Source organism: Rissa tridactyla, chromosome 2, assembly GCF_028500815.1.
Source record: "Rissa tridactyla isolate bRisTri1 chromosome 2, bRisTri1.patW.cur.20221130, whole genome shotgun sequence".
NCBI lineage: Eukaryota > Metazoa > Chordata > Aves > Charadriiformes > Laridae > Rissa > Rissa tridactyla.
The window spans coordinates 46,609,116-46,626,266 of record NC_071467.1 but is presented as its reverse complement, the minus strand read 5'-3'; the positions used below and the strand labels follow the sequence as shown (position 1 = coordinate 46,626,266).

General features: G+C 42.6%; 1 protein-coding gene across 3 annotated transcripts in view; it reads left to right on the top strand.

The window, feature by feature from the left end:
* MAPRE2 (microtubule associated protein RP/EB family member 2) overlaps window positions 1-16,622 on the top strand; it is a 93,732-nt gene extending 77,110 nt beyond the window's left edge. For all 3 annotated transcript variants that reach the window (XM_054190476.1, XM_054190477.1, XM_054190478.1), the window contains 3 exons: window positions 4,384-4,523; window positions 8,945-9,103; window positions 14,491-16,622. In XM_054190476.1, the coding sequence (XP_054046451.1) occupies window positions 4,384-4,523; window positions 8,945-9,103; window positions 14,491-14,562 (371 nt within the window). In that variant the 3' untranslated portion in view covers window positions 14,563-16,622. The remainder of the gene's footprint in view (window positions 1-4,383; window positions 4,524-8,944; window positions 9,104-14,490) is intronic.
* Window positions 16,623-17,151: the final 529 nt, after the last annotated feature.

The window sequence follows — 17,151 nt, the reverse complement described above, 5'->3', positions numbered from 1 at the left end:
TGGCCACTAGCACGTACTGGGTCATGGGGCTGTTCCTCTCCAGGTGCAGGGCTCTGCACTGCTTTTTGGAATTGACAGTAAGCTTGAAAAGGAGTTGGTAATGGGTAACACTTATGTCACAGTTTACAATGCTGTTTTCTCAGTGGTCAGTAAAAAGAGCTGGTTATCAGATATTTTGTATGTAAAATATTTGTATAAATTTTTTGTGCTTTCTCAGAATGTGTGAATGGGTTATATATAAATATTTTCATAGAAGATATGACGTTGGACATAATTTAAACTTCTTGGATTATACAGTCCCTCTGCGCAATGCACTTGCACTAATTGACTGCAAAGCCATTGTGGTGCTCAACAACAAAGTCATTAAGTCTACCAAGATCTTTCATCTCCACTTAGGTATCTGGCCATCTCAAGTACTTTGCACTACTCCACCAACCAACATCCTTTCATTCTTTTATGAAATTAAGCTTCTGTTAGAAATGAGAGGTTTACCTCTGAGCTTATTCTAAAACTGATGTTTCAGAATAGATGTGCAGTAAAGCTTTTTTTTTTTTTTTTTTTTTCCCTCCAGGAAATTTTAAATTAGAAATCCCTAGGCATTCTCTGTTGCAATTAAGTTCTATCCAGCTGTCGCTGATACCGTCTGAAACGCTCAGGTTATTTAGCTGGTTTTTATCTGTGTCACTGAAATTGGAATATCGTGTTCATTTAAGAGCTGATCCTGAGCAGCGGAGCAAAAGTCGATTTCTTTTGATTTGTCTGGACCTTAGTAACACTTTGCTGTAGAAATTCAAAAGGCTTTGTTGGTTTCAAAGGAGGGCAGAATATAATGCAGTGTATCGGTGCTATCCCCAGCCCTCTCTGTCTGCAGACGGCGGTGATGTGTCTTGCTCAGCTGCAAATTAGAGAGAATACCTGGGGATTAAATGTTTGTGCCAGCTCTGCCCTTAACTCTCTCTGCAGGTTAAAAAGAGGTGTGCACTTAATGATTTGGCTTTCTGTGATCAGTAACCTGATCTACAAAGAACCAGTTTGCTTCGCAGGGCTGTTGAGCATGAAAAGGAGCAATATGCCGTGGCTGCACAACACAACGTGCCTTGCTTAGGTCTTGCACCATGACCCCGCCATGAGAAATGGTGAAGAGCTGATAAGCCAGGGGATGCTGCCCTAGAAAAGCAGAGCAGCTTCTCCTGTGCTCGTGTGCGGGTGCGTGCTGCCTAGAGAAAGTCCAGTGCTGCCTTCAGGTAGAAGAAGGGTAGTTGGTAGAGGATGGGGAGCTTCGTTGATCAGCCAAGGTTTCACGTCTGAAGGTCCATAGCTGGTTTTATAGTGTTTAATTTTCAGTTGATATCCTGAACTGCGTCTTGCAGGTGTACAATACAAGAAGAAATAAACATTGATACCTTGGTTTAGTATACATCCATCTTATTTTAAATTTTGTATGGGTAACTTTTGCAGTTGCATGTGATACAAGCATTCATTAAATAACTTCAGGCCCAACTAGAATGCTATAGGCAAAGCGATTATTTCATGTATGTTTATCTTGGATATTTTGACACTGGTTTTCTTCTATTTATCTGCTAAAGCAAATGAAAACTGTTTTCCTGGCTTTGAGAGCACCTTGATAATTCTCCTCTTAAGCAGATGACTTTTAGTCAAAATGTGGACTGAACCTGGAAAATGTGTAATGAGGGCAGCGTGTTAAAGTTAATCAAAACATGTAAGGAAGGCAGGGTGATAAAGTTTATTAAATCATTTAGAAAAAGAAATAGCAGCAAAAGATATTGGCATTTTTAATGTTTTCCCACAAATGATTTATTCTTTGCCAATCTAAGTATGATGTGAAACAAGGTTCAATTTTAGGCATGTACACAACATTGAATTTTCTCAGCTTTAGCGAGTCTGTATACTGTATCTGAAACCTGCTAGAAGTGAGTTTCTGTACTTATAAGGATTTAGACATGGAAGTTATGGGACTGGACTCACCAATTTCTAAAAAAAAAAATAAATCTTATTTTTTATCTGTCTCATTTTAAGGAGCATAGAACAGGAGAAAGGACATCTTGCACAGAAATGTTTACACAAGTCAACTGAATTATCAAGTTGTTTGTTTATGTTCTGTTGGCATTAGGTGACCCAGTTAATACAGAGTTATCCTTAGAGGCAGGAAGGGACGCTGGTTACAGAGGGAGGCCTGTGTCTGATCAAAAAAGCCTAAGCTAGCTTGATTAAATAACTCGTTACCGCTGTCCTTTCCCATTGCTTTTCAGCTCCTACAAGGGACCGCTATACCCTGTTCTAGGTCAGTGAGACTGTTTGTGGTCCACGGTTTGGTCATACGGGCAGCCTCGCAAGTTGTCCTTCTACCCCTACTGCCTTTCCCTGCCTCCTTGCGATTTCTTCCTATTAAGGCCTTTGTAAAACATTGGTTTTACAATTAATTGCTTTATTAAAGTGTTGTCTGACACTGGGGATACATTGTGGAAATGACAACGTAGAACAACTTGTAGTGTGCCATAAATGAAATAATCTTATGGGAGGAGCAGCTGGGGAGGTGTGGGGTGGAAGGTGGCTGCTGAGAAAGCTGGGGCAAATCCCTCTGGAATTGGTGAACCGATAGCTCAGAGCTCAGCTGGGAGGTGGGTGCTTGCTGGATTCGGGCTTTTTCCTGCTGTCTGTGTGTCCCAGGCTTCAGAGCCAACAGTATTTGATGGTGGAGGGTGGCCATGGAGCCAATCCACATGTCCAGACAACTGGTTTTTGCTCTTTGTGAGAAACAGTGATAAACACGGGTGCTGCAGAGCAGGACTTCTGATTCACATGTCTACATAATAAATCAAAACAGGTCGGAGAGTGGGCTGGGTTTCTGTTCTGTCATCTTAACCCAAGCGTTTTTGTACCAGATGTATGTATGTTCACTGCATCTGAAGTGTATTCCTAGTCGGTGGGAATAAGGAGAAGGCTGCGAGTCAGAGTCCAGCGCTGGTGGGAGCCGAGGCAAGGTGGACTGCCCTGAGCCGGGTACTTGTCTACTGGGGCTGAGCACCTAAATCAAACGGCCAGCAATGAGGAGAGGAGAGCTGGAGAGGCAGAGCAAGGTGTGAGGAGCTGGCTGTGAGGCTTGTGTGAAGGCACCGCAAACCCTTTCACACAAATGTTCCCCTGCTCAGGCATTTCCCCCTGTGCTCAGCGCTGGTGAGGCCTCACCTCGAGCACTGTCTCCAAAGTTTTGGGCCCCTTGCTACAGGAAAGACATTTTGAGATTCTGGAGCGAGTCCAGAGAAGGGCAACGAGGCTGGTGAGGGATCTGGAGAACAAACCTTATGAGGAGCGGCTGAGGGAGCTGGGGTTGTTTAGCCTGGAGAAAAGGAGGCTGAGGGGAGACCTTATCGCGCTCTACAACCACCTCTCTACCTACCTTGTAGTGACGTGGGGGTCGGTCTCTTCTCCCAAGTAATGAGCGACAGCACAAGAGGAAACGGCCTCAAGCTGTGCCAGGGGAGGTTTAGCCTGGATATCAGGAAAAAAATTTTTACACTGAAAGGGTTATTGAGCATTGGAACAGGCTGCCTGGGGAAGTGGTGGAACTGTCATCCCTGAAGGTATTTAAAAGATGGGTAGACGTAGTGCTTAGGAATATGATTTAGTGATGTCAGAGTTAGGTTGATGGTTGGACTTGATGATCTGAAGGGTCCCTTCCAACCCAGGCAATTCTATGATTTGTGTGCCACAGACACGGTGAAAGAGGACCTGTGCACGCTTCCTAGTTGCCATTTTTGCTGGTGAAGATGTTGCTTCTTATTCTGGCAGATTTGCAGTGCAAGTAATTAGAAACAAATAGCAAAACTGAAGCAGATCAAAACTCATCTCTTGGTCACTATGGCAACTGTGAGTTCACTGATGGATTTAATTCTGTGTGCACTGTCTGAATTTCAATGCCCTCGTCGCAGGGATGGTTTGCATTTGAAAATGAGAAAAGCACAGTTTAGCTGAGTTTTTCAAGTCTGTCTTTCTCCAGGGACATTGAAGATAGATCTGTATGCTAAATATTGGGCTGGAGGAATGGTCTGTGAACGGCATATTTTTTAAAGCTGAAAGCTGCTGATAGCTAAGGGAACTTTATATTCTTAGTTTTATGTTTATTTTTTTTTAGTTCCAGAGTTACTTCATTCTCAGTAGCAAACTCAAAGTACAACTGCTAGGAAATGTTTTTTTTCTTTTCCTAAGGTATAGCAGGACTGGAACTTCTTCCACTGTCATTTTGAAGTAACAGAGAGAATGTCTGTCTGGAAAACGAATACTTTTGTTTCAGCACCAGGTTAATAGGAATGTATTTACCATGGGGACAAATCTCGATTATTATTTATTTATTGTACTTTTCAGGTGCTGCTAAATCCAGTCCAGCTTCTAAACCAGGATCAACACCCTCTCGCCCATCTTCAGCAAAAAAAGCTGCACCAAGCAGCTCAGCATCCAAATCAGATAAAGATTTGGAAACTCAAGTCATACAGCTCAGCGAACAGGTAAATTTGCTTTAGGCATAAGTTAGATGCATCCATTGTCACAGGCAGTCATGAAATCTAATATTGCCCTCTGTTGAATGATGCTCTCCAGAAATATGAAGGGACAAAAGATTGAAATAGGTCAGCTGGGAAGAAAAAAAGTGATTTATTCTTAAAAATAACACCTGACAGAGATGACTGGTGTTTACCAGTATTTTTAAAAGGTTATTTTAGGAATGGTAGGTAGGTCTCACTGAGGTATGATAATTTTGATAGATTTTGATATATATCTTTTATTTCACTTGGATAGGAAAAATCCCAATAGTGTCTTTGCTCATGCGTATTACAAATTTGAAATAAATCATTTTAATGTGTCATTGTGAAGAAAACAAACCTGTTTGTAATACCAAGGTGTTAGAGATTTGCAGCTGAATCGAGACTAGCGGATGAATTGAGACTAGCTCATTGCACTCTGGTTTCTGGAAGGAAGGCATTAAGAAGGTAATATGCCTTTTTCGTTTCAAAATGTGATCTGCCTTTGTGAGAATACTCAGTTATAAATAACGTTCTGCAATATAAGTAATAAAGCTTCATAATTTCTTTAATGTTAGAATGTAAGGGCTTAATTTTCATTTATGCTATGGAGCTTTACATCAGACTGTCATTCCTGGACATGCAAGAATGTCTGCAGTGGACGTGAATAAATACCTGCATCTGGCCCACAACTGCTGTCAAAATGAGGCCTGATCCCTGTATTTGTCCTGGGTGAGGGAAAATGGAAAGGAAAATTCTCATATTTTACGGTCTGAGCTGCCTGGCAGCTGCATTCAGGAAGAAGTCATTACTCTGGATCAAGTGTAATTTTCCATAATTTAGGGCATTTTGGTTTCAGACCTTCATTGACCTGAACAACAAAGATTTCAGTTTGTTGGGGCATTGTTTGCAAATTCTTGATTACTGTTATGCACTTAAAGGTAGCGGATGGATAGCAACATCCCAAACATACTGCAGGCTCAGGGTATAATTCTGAGCAGTAGAGAGCACGACAGGGTCCACCAGCCTTCCAAAAGGGCTTTTGATTGTTGCTGTAACAGAAAAGTTTTTAAATGTTGCACGAGGAATGGATGTATGTATTTTTCATGGATTTATTTTTTTTTTAACAATATAAGAGTGGAGTTCAAACATCAGCTTAATGCAACTTAAACCATGATGTTTGTATTCAGAAGTCAGACTGTGTTTGCTTCAGCAGGGAGAGTTGGTTGGGATCTGAGCAACATAAAAATACTTGATCTTTACTAAAATAGGCAGTCACTATCGCGTCCACTGCTAATGTATTCCTAGCACATTCCATGTGTGAAAACCTTAAGCTTTAAATACAAATAACCCTGAGGGAAAACTGATGATTTCCCCCATCACCAAAGAGGAGTAGAAATTTTGAGGATTTGGAAAGTTGGTGTTTTAATAGCTAGTTTTTAAGAGACCTCTTCTTGCTAGAATGGTCTGGAAGGTTGTGGGGGTTTTTTAATGCTGGCAGCGCTTGGTATTTCACTTCCCACTAATGGTTACTTGTCCACGCTGGGCATATAAAGCGAGCCAAAAAAGCTATGCTGCAAGCAGCTCTGAGCCAGGTTTTCCTGACCCCCAGTCTGAACATGCTGGAAGAGAAAAATTGCCCATCTTTTACCACTCTGCAGCAAACGGGGAGATGAGGGCAGCAGCCACTCTTACCTCTTTGCTCTCTTGATTATGAGTAAGAAAAGTTGAATGGTGTCACTGGATATCAAATTCCTATGTGTCTGTAACAGATTATTTTTTTTCCCCAGCCCTTTCATGGATGGCAGTTAAGGGAGATTGAAACATGTGAACGTCCATGCAATTTGTAGTGGAAAAATTAAAGTAGCGGGACCGTCCATATGCTATATTTTACCACAGCATTGCTTAATGAGCTATTTGCAATAATCACAAGCCGTCTGTAACATTTGCTATTTTAATGGGTCCCAACAATCTTAAAGTTTCTCTTAAAATGGTTTTAGCTATTGCCTTGGTCTGTGCTAGCAAATTGAACGCTTCCAAGGAATGTCACTGATCACTGGAACTTGATTACCCGTAGCATTAAAATGCTAGAGTGGTCCCCGCTGTGGTTTTGGTCTGTGCCAACTAGCACTCCCAAAGAGTTTCTGAGTGCAGTTAAGGAGACAACACAGACCAGGGACCATTAGATATGGAGAATGGTCCCAGGAGCCATTAACTGCGTGCTAGTATACACATAGTTTCTGAAAACAGCACCATCTTGGCTGCTTGTCTACAGCACGCGCTTAAATCTTCAGCCTGGTTCTGCAGTCCTGTGAGTTTTCATACTACCAATAAGTGCCACCAGAGGAAAGACCAAGTAGTAAGAACTGTCGCCTTTCAACCCGCTAACGGTATTGCAGAGATGTTCTTCTGGTCCAGGAAAAAGTAGCATGTGTATGTGCTAATTATCTGAAGAAAAACAAATTAATGTGTCACAGACAAGTAGCTGATGTGCAACTGAAGAAAAGCATATCTGGTTTGCTTATAACAGTGTTTACCGTATACTGTAGCTAATTAACCGTGTGCATATATGCACAGTTTAATGATTCTTTTCTTAAAAAGGAATGAATGTATAGAATGAAAACGGGAGAATGCCTTCTTGGTAAACAGGTCATAAGGGGAGACAGTCTAGCTATTAGCTGCCAATGTTTCCGCTGAAGTTTGTTGTTTTCCCAAGCTCTACCAAACACAGAGCAAGAGATCTGGAAGCAGTTACGTTCTCGTTCTGTCTGGATGCAGGTATTCCTCTCGGAATGCGCTGCTGCAGATCCAGGAGATACGCCTTAAATGTAAGGTCTTCATCTTTAGACCAAAATATTGTAAACTCCTGTTCCATTTTTCTGTTCCTGCTTTCATGAATAAATAGTTAATTTTAAGGTGACTGGTCATTGTATCAATCATAGACTCAAACTGTCGAGGGAAGACCTGGGTGTTAAACTCAGCTGCTGGTCAGAAACAGGTTAGTATGGGAATGAGATGCTCTGAGATCCGGCACTGGTAACAGGGCAGTTCTGCTGTCTGACACCTCTGAGAGTGCAATCAAAGGTCAGAAAAAGGCTTTACTAGCTCAGCAGCTATGGAAAAAATGAACTGATAGGATTTAGTAGGCTGTCAAAGCATTGTTTGAACTCTGCTGGTATTTTTTACTAGTGGAAGGAATAAATTAGCTTGTCGTAGAACTGGCAACACAGAACTTTATTAAATTGTATCAGTTCACTGAAATGTAGCCTGCGATTTAATTTATTTAGCATATTTTACTTGCAAAATAATTTGTATAACTGCAGGCCTTAAAACGTGAATGCTAATTTGGCTGTAATTTGCACGTGGTTGGGGGCAGTGTATTTACTGTAACAGCTTCATCTGTGATTATTTCTGTTGGTTGTTACACTGCTGTCTTCCAAATTTGAGAGCCACTTGCATGTTATCTTGATCGCGTATACCCTGTTGGACAGTAGTTTATCTGTTATGCTCCCACAAAATTGGTCTTTTTTAAATATGTATGCATGTGTTTATATATATCTATATGTGTATGTATGTATAAAAATATATTGCAACATCTGTCGTGATTTATATGAAGCCTAATCATTAACAGCTCCATTGCCCATAAATGATTTGCAGCAGTCTCGGTGGTGAAATTGAGACTGACGGTGTAGCTTGAAGACTCTTGTGAACAAGGCTGCAAAGAGAAAGATACTTGGCATCTGGGAGAAGTTGTTGATAGCAGCAGCGCATCGATCGGAGCAGAAAGGCCATGGGGCAGCCGGTTGCAGCACCAAGGTGCCAAAAGGCAGGTCCCTAACAGTACGGCAAGCAGGGAGGCAGAAAAGAGAAGAGGTGAAAAAACGACACAGCAGCACTCAGATGTGCAACTGGAGGAACTTTTAATTTCCTAACTGGACCATTTCCCTTTGTGAGCTTTTCTGCTAGAGCTATGTGTTTTTAGGCAAGGAGATACTGTAGGTTTCCCGAGAACTGCACATTAATCTAGGCAAAACAATACAAGTACTGAGCTCAAAGTTTTATTAATTACCATTACATGACACTTCTGGCAGCTTTGTTAGAAGCCAAGTCCTCATTTGCCCCAATTCCTGAACCTTTTCTTTGGGGTTTGATATAAAAGAACCCTGAAAAAATTGACCTTTAAGGATCAAGGTTAAGATGTATCCAAGAGGCGTAATGGGGGAGCCTGATTTCATGCTGTCTATTGTGTGAGGTTCAATCTAGCACTTCAAAAGAAAAAGGGGCTTCATTTTAAGCTATAAAATGTAATATGAATACTTCAGACGGTTTCACGTGCTGTATCTCGGACTGAGTTGTTTTTTCTGTAGTGCACCTCAGAACTGATGCATCACATCTTGGTTTCTATGCAGGTACATTCGTTAAAACTTGCACTTGAAGGCGTGGAGAAGGAAAGGGATTTCTACTTTGGCAAATTAAGGGAGATTGAACTTCTCTGCCAAGAACACGGGGGAGAGAATAATGACCTTGTCAATCGGCTAATGGAAGTCCTTTATGCTTCAGACGAACATGTAAGTTGAAGCTTAATGTCTTTTATTTAGACAAAACAGCTTAATTTTGTAAAAATTTATTGGCACAGTATTGGGTCATGTCCTATATTTAGGTCAGCAGAACTTGTAGTGGCTAGGATTTCCATGCCTCCTTCCCCAAAAAGGGAGATTGCATTTGCAAGCAACAGACTTTTCAGCTTGGGGAAGGGATTCAGGAGACCATGTGCTTTTCACTGCTTCGATGTAGCTTTTGTACTCCAAATTTGCTGAAGTTTATCTGAAAGGGAAGTGTGTGTGTGTTACAATTTCAAATTGATTTCATATGGTTCTGGGCCTTAGTTTTGTGTTTTCCTCTTCTGCCTTTCTGCATAAAGTCTTTTACTCATGTTCTTTAACATGTTGAAAATCACAGAAATTCTGACAGAGGTGCTGTTCAATGTCTACAGCTGTGAACGTTCTCTAGCCCATGTGGCAGTGTTGTAATGTGTACAGTGCAGGTTGCCAAATACATAATTATATCTGCAGAGATAATGCTCTTTAACATCTTTTTAATGCTGTTGCTATAGGCAAAATTCTTCCTCGTGCAAACCCAATAATCCTCTACTACCAAAATTTCAGAAATGTGTTGTCTGCAAGCTTAAGCAAGAATCTCATTGCATCTTAGACTTAGCGCGCTGTAGACACGGAACAAAGCAAGAAGCTGCAAAGGGTGCTCGTTAAATTCCTCGGGTACAATCAGGGATAATGATTCCGTGGAGATTTAGCTGAACTACTCCCATTCATGTTAACTAAATCCCTGTATGTGCTGTACTGACAGTTGACCCTTCAGTCTCCAGCGGATGATGGCTTTGGCTCCGGAGTGTATAAGCATCAACTTAATCTCTCAGCAGCGCTGCGGTAGCCTAGGCTGTTTTATATCTATTCCCAGAAAGCTGTTGCGGCAGCAGTCAGCTGACTTAAAATTTTATATCAAAAGGAGTGCCGAAGCAACTACTAACTCGCATGCTTTTCTAAAAAAGACTAACAGAGCATAAATGAAAGTTGGGTGCAAGAGGGACAGGAGCTTGCTGCTGACAGGGGCCACTGCTCAGATGAGAAGTGACAGGGGAAAGAGGATTTGATCAACTGTGCAGCGTGAGTGCTAGAGAGGGAAAGGACGAGGAAACCATTATTTTCACAGGAATAAACAATAAGACAAATTTGCCAGGCACGTGATAACAGGCTAAAAGAATTACATACACACAGTGGTTGGAGAAAACATCCTCTGGATTCAAAAACAGTGATTTTATTTATAAGGCAAAGCCAGAAAAAGCCCTCCTCTTCCCATACCCCTACCACATCTGTCTTGTCTGTTGGCTTAAACACCAAGTGATTCCCCGCCAAGGAATGCATTTGTTGCTTTTCTTCATGCAGTTTTCCTTACTGGCAAGAACACGTTACAAAATGTTCTACTTCAGTCCACATCCCAGTGTTTTATCTGCTTCCTCCCTCCGAGCCTTTCTCTGTTGAAAGCATCACCCGTGTCTGTGCGTGAACTACACACACACGACGACCGTGCCTTTATCTCAAATGTGTTTGCAGTTGGAGGCCGGGTATGTCACTTCAGCAGGAGAGCGCTGCTCCCCCAGAGAAGAATACAGAGGCCATTCCCCACACAGTTTTTTTGTACCTTTTAGTGGGAGACTTGATCTTCTCAGCTTCTGGGGTGCATTTGCTCCTCATCTTAGCAGATGGACTGTAATTTGCGGAGGAAAGACCCCAAGGCGTTAGCACTAAACCAAAGACTGTGGTCCCCTTGACGATGCAGATCCTGCCTGCTTTTTGTTTTCGGACTTTGCTGTCTCACTCCCCTGCTTTGCCCTTCAGTTCTGTTTTTTCTCTCTCTCTGAATTTTTCCCAAGTTAAATTCTATATCTTGCATCATTTTTCAGGTTAATCCCTCAGTAACAGCAGTTTGGCTTTCCCAATCCCCAGATGGGAAATAGCCCAAATTCCCAAACCACAAGCAGCTCCTAGTATCTTGCTAATGAGTTCATCGTAAATGCAGCTTAGACTTTTTTTTTAATCTCTGTTTCAGAGCATCTCAAGTATACAGAGGCAAAGTGGAAAAAAAGGATTACATTAATTTTCAGGATTCATGACACTTATAAATGATACTGTGGCTATGGGGCTCTTCTCCAGGAAGGGGATGCGCAGTGATGCAGCTCACACATATTGCACAAGTGATCCCTCACCAAAGCCTTGGGCTTGAATATCCTGACTTAAATTTGTTTTCAGTTCATACTTCCGATAACTGTTTGTTAGAAATCTTGAGCTCTTACTTCCTAGCTGTAGTTTGACAGGCTTCTACTATATTTGACATGGCATAGAGACCATGTCCTATTTTTCATATCAACTGTTCTTATTCAGAAGGGACAAGTCTCCCTTTATATTTAATTTTCTCTTACGATTAATTTAATCCTCCTAAAAGACAAAATAAGAATAAAAATTCTGAACAGCATTTTAAGTGGTCACATCTCTCAGTAGCTCATAGGTCCCCCGTGAGCATTGTAGGCTGTCAGGTGAATTCTGTGTACAATTACAAATTGCTCATTTGTTATTCTACTTCTTCGTCAAAAACTTCAAAGTTGACAGAGAACGGTGTTAAAAAAGGATACATTTGGGTGGTGGTGAGAAGTGGCCCGTAGCACTCATGCTATGGCTTCTATAGACAGCATTGATACCTCGGATAGTATGTGAAGTATGTGGTCATATGGTCTTACAGTAGGAGAGCATCAGACTGATGAACCAGAAGAGGCCATGAGTCCAGATAGGAAACCTGGAGCCATGTAGGTCTCGGCATAAAGCAAAAATGTAGGAAAACTTTTGCTTTCCTACATAGGCTGTTTCTGGTTCACTTCATGCAGAAGTTGGGCGGATTGCTGCCGTTTCGTCTATCAGTTTCTCAGCTCAAGTTTCCAAAGCAATGGCTCAAATGCACTTGGTTTTGTATCTTTCTGCTCTAGCAGCTACTACATCTGCTGCTGCTTTTGGGAAAAGGTACCTATGCCCTGGCCCAGCAGCTGGTTTTTTTCATGAAGCCTAGCTCTTCAGCTCTTCAGTCTACAGGTACACCTGAAGAGTTTGAGGTAGATGGATTGAAGGGTCGAAAGAGAGCACCTCTTGTTTTGGGAGACATAGATGACCATGGTCGTGTGATCCAAGCCAGAAATAAATGCTCTAAATAGATCTTCCACTACTTTCCTTGTTAGGGGATGCTATTCAAGGAGATTCCACAGTCCCAAGGTAATTGGGCATAGTTACTCTTGTCTTTCCTGTTTCATGTATTTATACAAGCCTACATACTGAGAAGCACGTGTCCAAGTCTCAGAACAACTTCTGAGGTAGTCACATAAGATCTGCCGTTTCTGTCAAAAGTAAGCCTGGCAAGAGAGGAGCCACTGCTCTTCTTCAGAGCTGCAGAGTAGGTTCCCAGGCCGCTCCCTGTGGTTAGAGGCTTTTCCTATTATATGCATGAAAGGGTAGCATGTATGTGACCTATAAAATCTGCACGAGTGGGCTTTCTAATAGGCGTCTCTCATAAGCTCTGCATACATAGGGCCTATGGAACAGGTACATTCTGGAGCAGGTCACCTCAACACATAAGGAAGGTCAGGACAGCTGAGGTTAAGGGAACATGGCTCACAGCAGCTAAACAGGCTTCAGTTTTCTCACCCTGTAAGGCAGGGTCACGTTCTCGCAGCTCTCAGCTTCTCTCTGTGAAACTCCTGTTCTCCACAAGTCTTGCGCCCTTGCAGCCCATCACAGAAGTTGCAATTTTTAGATACTACGCAAAAAGCTGTTTTGACGTGATGTACCTCCTGTATGTAATTAAGGGAATTGTTCCCCCAAGGGGCCATAAGGTGCTACACTGCAGTTGTCCTGACGTGTGGCTGCTACCTGAAAATAGCACCTGAGTGATGGAAAGCTTGCTTTCGATGGCAATTTGGCTGTTTCTGTGTGTGGTAAAGAGCCGGATATTCCCATTTTATCAGCAAATGTTAGGAACCGTATTCTCCTGTTCTTGCCCTCTAGTAGCGTGAATGTTTTATTGCCATAAGGGAATTTTCTTATGGCATAAGCTGCTCTGAACTATTCTGGGAAAACTCAAACTATGGCCTCCCTTTTCTATTAATTTTTGCCTGAAATTTGCTAAGTTGGCAGTATCAATTTGTAAAAGTTTGTCGTTGAAGTCGCTTGCTTCTAACACAAATTGCCGGGAGCCAGGCGAGTTCTGCAGAGGTCCTGCCGCAGCGATGCCGCGTTTTTTTAATGGCAGCTCAGTGTCTTGGAAAAGCGTTTTTCCTTCGGAGCTGCCTACGGCGGAGCGCTGCTAATGCAGGGCAGAGAGGAGACGTGGAGGATCTTTTCAGTGAACCGTGCTCCGGAATGACGGAAACCACTTGAGAGAAAAGCTGTAAATGCAGCTGCGCTTCATGGGAATACAGAAGTAATGCCCTAAGAGTCAGCCAGCCTTTATGAGCTCTGATAACTCCAGGCCGACTCAAGATACCAGGTCTGTTGTCTCTGAATTGGAGATTGTTTAAAAGTGGTATCACCTGCAGTGAGGATCCAGCCTTCCTTTTGGTCAGGGATTCTTCTCACAAGGGCAATGTATATTCAGAGGGACAGTTCTGGAAGATGCTATGCATAATAACCCTTTGCAAAAGGGAAGTGATTATTAGTGGTTAGTACTTTTAACTGTAGCTCTATAAATCAGTGAATACTGGACTCGTTTTTTTAATTTTCTTTTTTGTCCAAAGAAAATGTGCTTGCAAGTCTTTGGCTATTTTGCGGCTACTGCTAAATATCACTGTTCTGGTAGCCTTTGAACTCTGTTCTAGCATGCGTACGTTATTTTCAGAAAGTAGCATGTCTGACCTCAAAAAGGAGGCTGAGTTTAATTTTTAAAGCAGGTGATAGCAGAAGTGTCTTGTCCATTTAGCGATATAAACCTAGAGTGAAGATGGTGTGAAAACTATAGCAGACAGGTTCAGAAATCCTTGGACAAACTGAAAATGGGAGGACGTCAGGATGCTGTGACACAGCATCTAACTGTTGAGCACATCGCTGTCTAGCTAGTCAAAATGTTCATTTATTAGCACGGTTAACACTCGGTGATGTTGAAAACTGACGCTTTTTCTGGGCAAGTATCAGTGCTGCGTATGCTTTGAGTAAAAGCAGAGTAAATATGTTTTATTGTAATATTACAAGATGCTGCTTTTCTCAAGTAACAGCTCATTTTGTACTTAGGTGCATGAAAATTAGAAGTTAAGCTTTAGGCTATGGAGAGCGCTGTGGGGTGGCAAGGTTACACGAGGAATGATCTCTGCTGAAGAATGTTTTGGGGTCTCTTTTTCTCCCTGCAGGAGAGCCACACAGAAGAGCATGAAGGTGAAGAGCAAGTCCACGAACAGCCCCAGCAGCAGGAGGAGTACTGACTCACCCAGCGTCTCTGACAATTTTCGTTTTGTGTGAGAACTTTCTTCTGGAGAATGGAACATGTGTGGCCTCAAACTTGAAATCAGTTCACTCCCAGTCTGCCATTAACATTTATGTACCATAGTGAGTGCCAGCCAACCACTGCATTCTGTACCCATACTTTGCCAAGATGCATTTGCAGACGTCTTCTTTCAGTGTATCTTCCCAAGAGGTTGTAGGGCTACGTCACCTACTGTACATCACTGCAACTTCACCACTTGGCTGCTTGAGATTTGTTCTGCTCTTTAAAAAAAAAAAAAGTATATATATATTTATTTTTTTTCTTTTTAGTCTTAAGTATGATACACTTGTAACTTGTTCTAACATATTTATATTGGCATTTTGTGTGGCAAGAAGTACCGTACCACTAGCCGTGTCTCTCACTTTGTGGTGCTTTCGCGTTTTCTAGTACATCCGCATTGGGGCATAAATTCGGACAAACAATTGGAATAAAGGGATGCAGTGGAAGTCACACTCAAGCCATAATGAAGAGGTGTGTTGTGGAAGAAAATGCTCGTGTTGCTCATGTTTATTCCTTTCCTGCCTTCACGAAATGGAAGGCAGAGCATCTGTTTCACTAGGAGATTTAAACCCCTGTGTTAGAAAGCTTGTTAGAAAGCTGCATGGTATGTTTTTTGGCATATTTCGGGAGGAACAGACAACCACTTAAGTTTTTTGAAAACCCTCCCAGTTTTCTGACTAGTCAATAGACATTTCCCAGCTTTTCTTCCTTCCTTCCTTGAGGAATCCAGTCCCAGCCTTCAGCTGCAGCTCTGCCTCCGCAGAGCTCAGTGCTGATGGAGGAGAGAAATCTCCTTGACACCAGTGTAGCTGCAGGACACGATCTCTGCTGTCATACTTGGCTTCCCACCCCTCAGAAGAGGACGAACTAGGCCAGCCATTTCTTCTGCTATCCTTCCCCCGCCTCCGCTGCCCTAGCCATACAGGTATGGAAGACAGAAAACTTCCTCATTAGTGCAAGGCATGGGAAAAAAACAGCAACAGCAGTAGCCCTGAACCCCCTTGACCTCCCGTTAAGATGGTGGTGGACACCTTATGGGTGGTGAGGCCGCTTCTGAAGCGTGGAGAGGCAGTGAGGAGTCCTTCTGGAGACTGAGCACACGCCAGAGGGGGACCAGGTGACCGAGGGGCACAGAGCCGGTTCTGCGCTTGGCTGACCTCCCTCTGGCGAGGCCGGCATGGTGCAGAACCACGTCTGCCTTGGAATGTCCGCAGTGAGAGTGTTCCCTTCCAGTGTGGCCCCATCGCCCTGTTCTAAATGATGGTATTTTATAAACAGAGGTATCTTGAAGTGTATAAAGCATTCCTTGTTTTTCTCATAAAACTGTGCATTGTAGTCTCTCTGAATATTTAATGCTTGGTATTCTTGGTGTCTCACTTGATTTTTCTTCATTCTGGATTGTTAATGCTGATTTAGCAGGCACCTGGAAGTCCCATCCCAATCGGCAGTCACTGAAAAACTCCCAAACTTATTGAACAGCTAAATCATCGTAGACCTTCATGTGCTGCTAAAGCCCAAGTTCCCAGCTTGCACACACACAGGCATGCGCAGTTTTCTGTTCCTAATCAATCTTTTGCAGCTAAGTGGCTCTTAGTTAAATGTGAGATCCCTGCTGTCGTGTTGCGCCACAGACGATATGTAAAAATACTCTTAAGCACTAGAGCAGGTGTTTCCAGTTCCTTGATTGCTCTCCCTGCTCGGCAGAAGAGTTTCTGGACCCTGTGGGCTGAAGGTTTCCCAGCCCTGACTCCAGCACTGACCTCGCATCCTACCTGGTGACAAAGTGCAAGTACGGCAACCCGCGGGCCACCGCTTCCTCTTTCCCCTTTCGATTGGTTACGAATAAGGTCTGGTTTATAAAAATGTGTATATCCCAAAATGAGTATTTCCAAGAGTCACCACAAATGGGGGAATTGTCATTTCTGTTGTATTTGTGTTTATTAGAACATGTGTACTTATTACAATTGTCATTGTAATAAACAGTAGTTCTTCATAATACTGTTGAACCGAAGAGCAGTTACTAATTTTTTCCAGTCTCCAGAATGTCCTTTAAACCTGTATGGGATTTCTGATGGGGCAAGGAGTTTTGGGATCCAGGCTATAAACTTGATTTCATCAGCACCAGTCTTTGCTTACTGCGGTTCGTCCTTCTGCTAATACTCGAGCAGAAGCATGGAGAGCACTTCAAGAGCTTCTAAAGGTGTGCAATGGTTGGGTTATGGAGCTCCCCAGAGGGTTCATAGCTAGGCTGTTGTGCCTCTCTCCTTTTCTCTCTTTTAAGCACATTTAAAAAAAAAAAAAAAAGAAAGAAAAAAAAAAAAAAGAAATTTAAAAAAAGCTGAACTTTTTTTCCTGAAAATTCCTTCTATCCTAATTCTGGTCTGAGGACCGTAGCCTTCTCGCTGCTTGTGTCAAGGGGGAAGCGAAGGACGTAGGGAGCCGGGGCAGTGAGGTACCTCTTGGGCACTGGAAACGTGGCTGTGCTGAGGGGAGAGCGATGCTCTGAAAGGGGAAAGAGTTGTCCTCC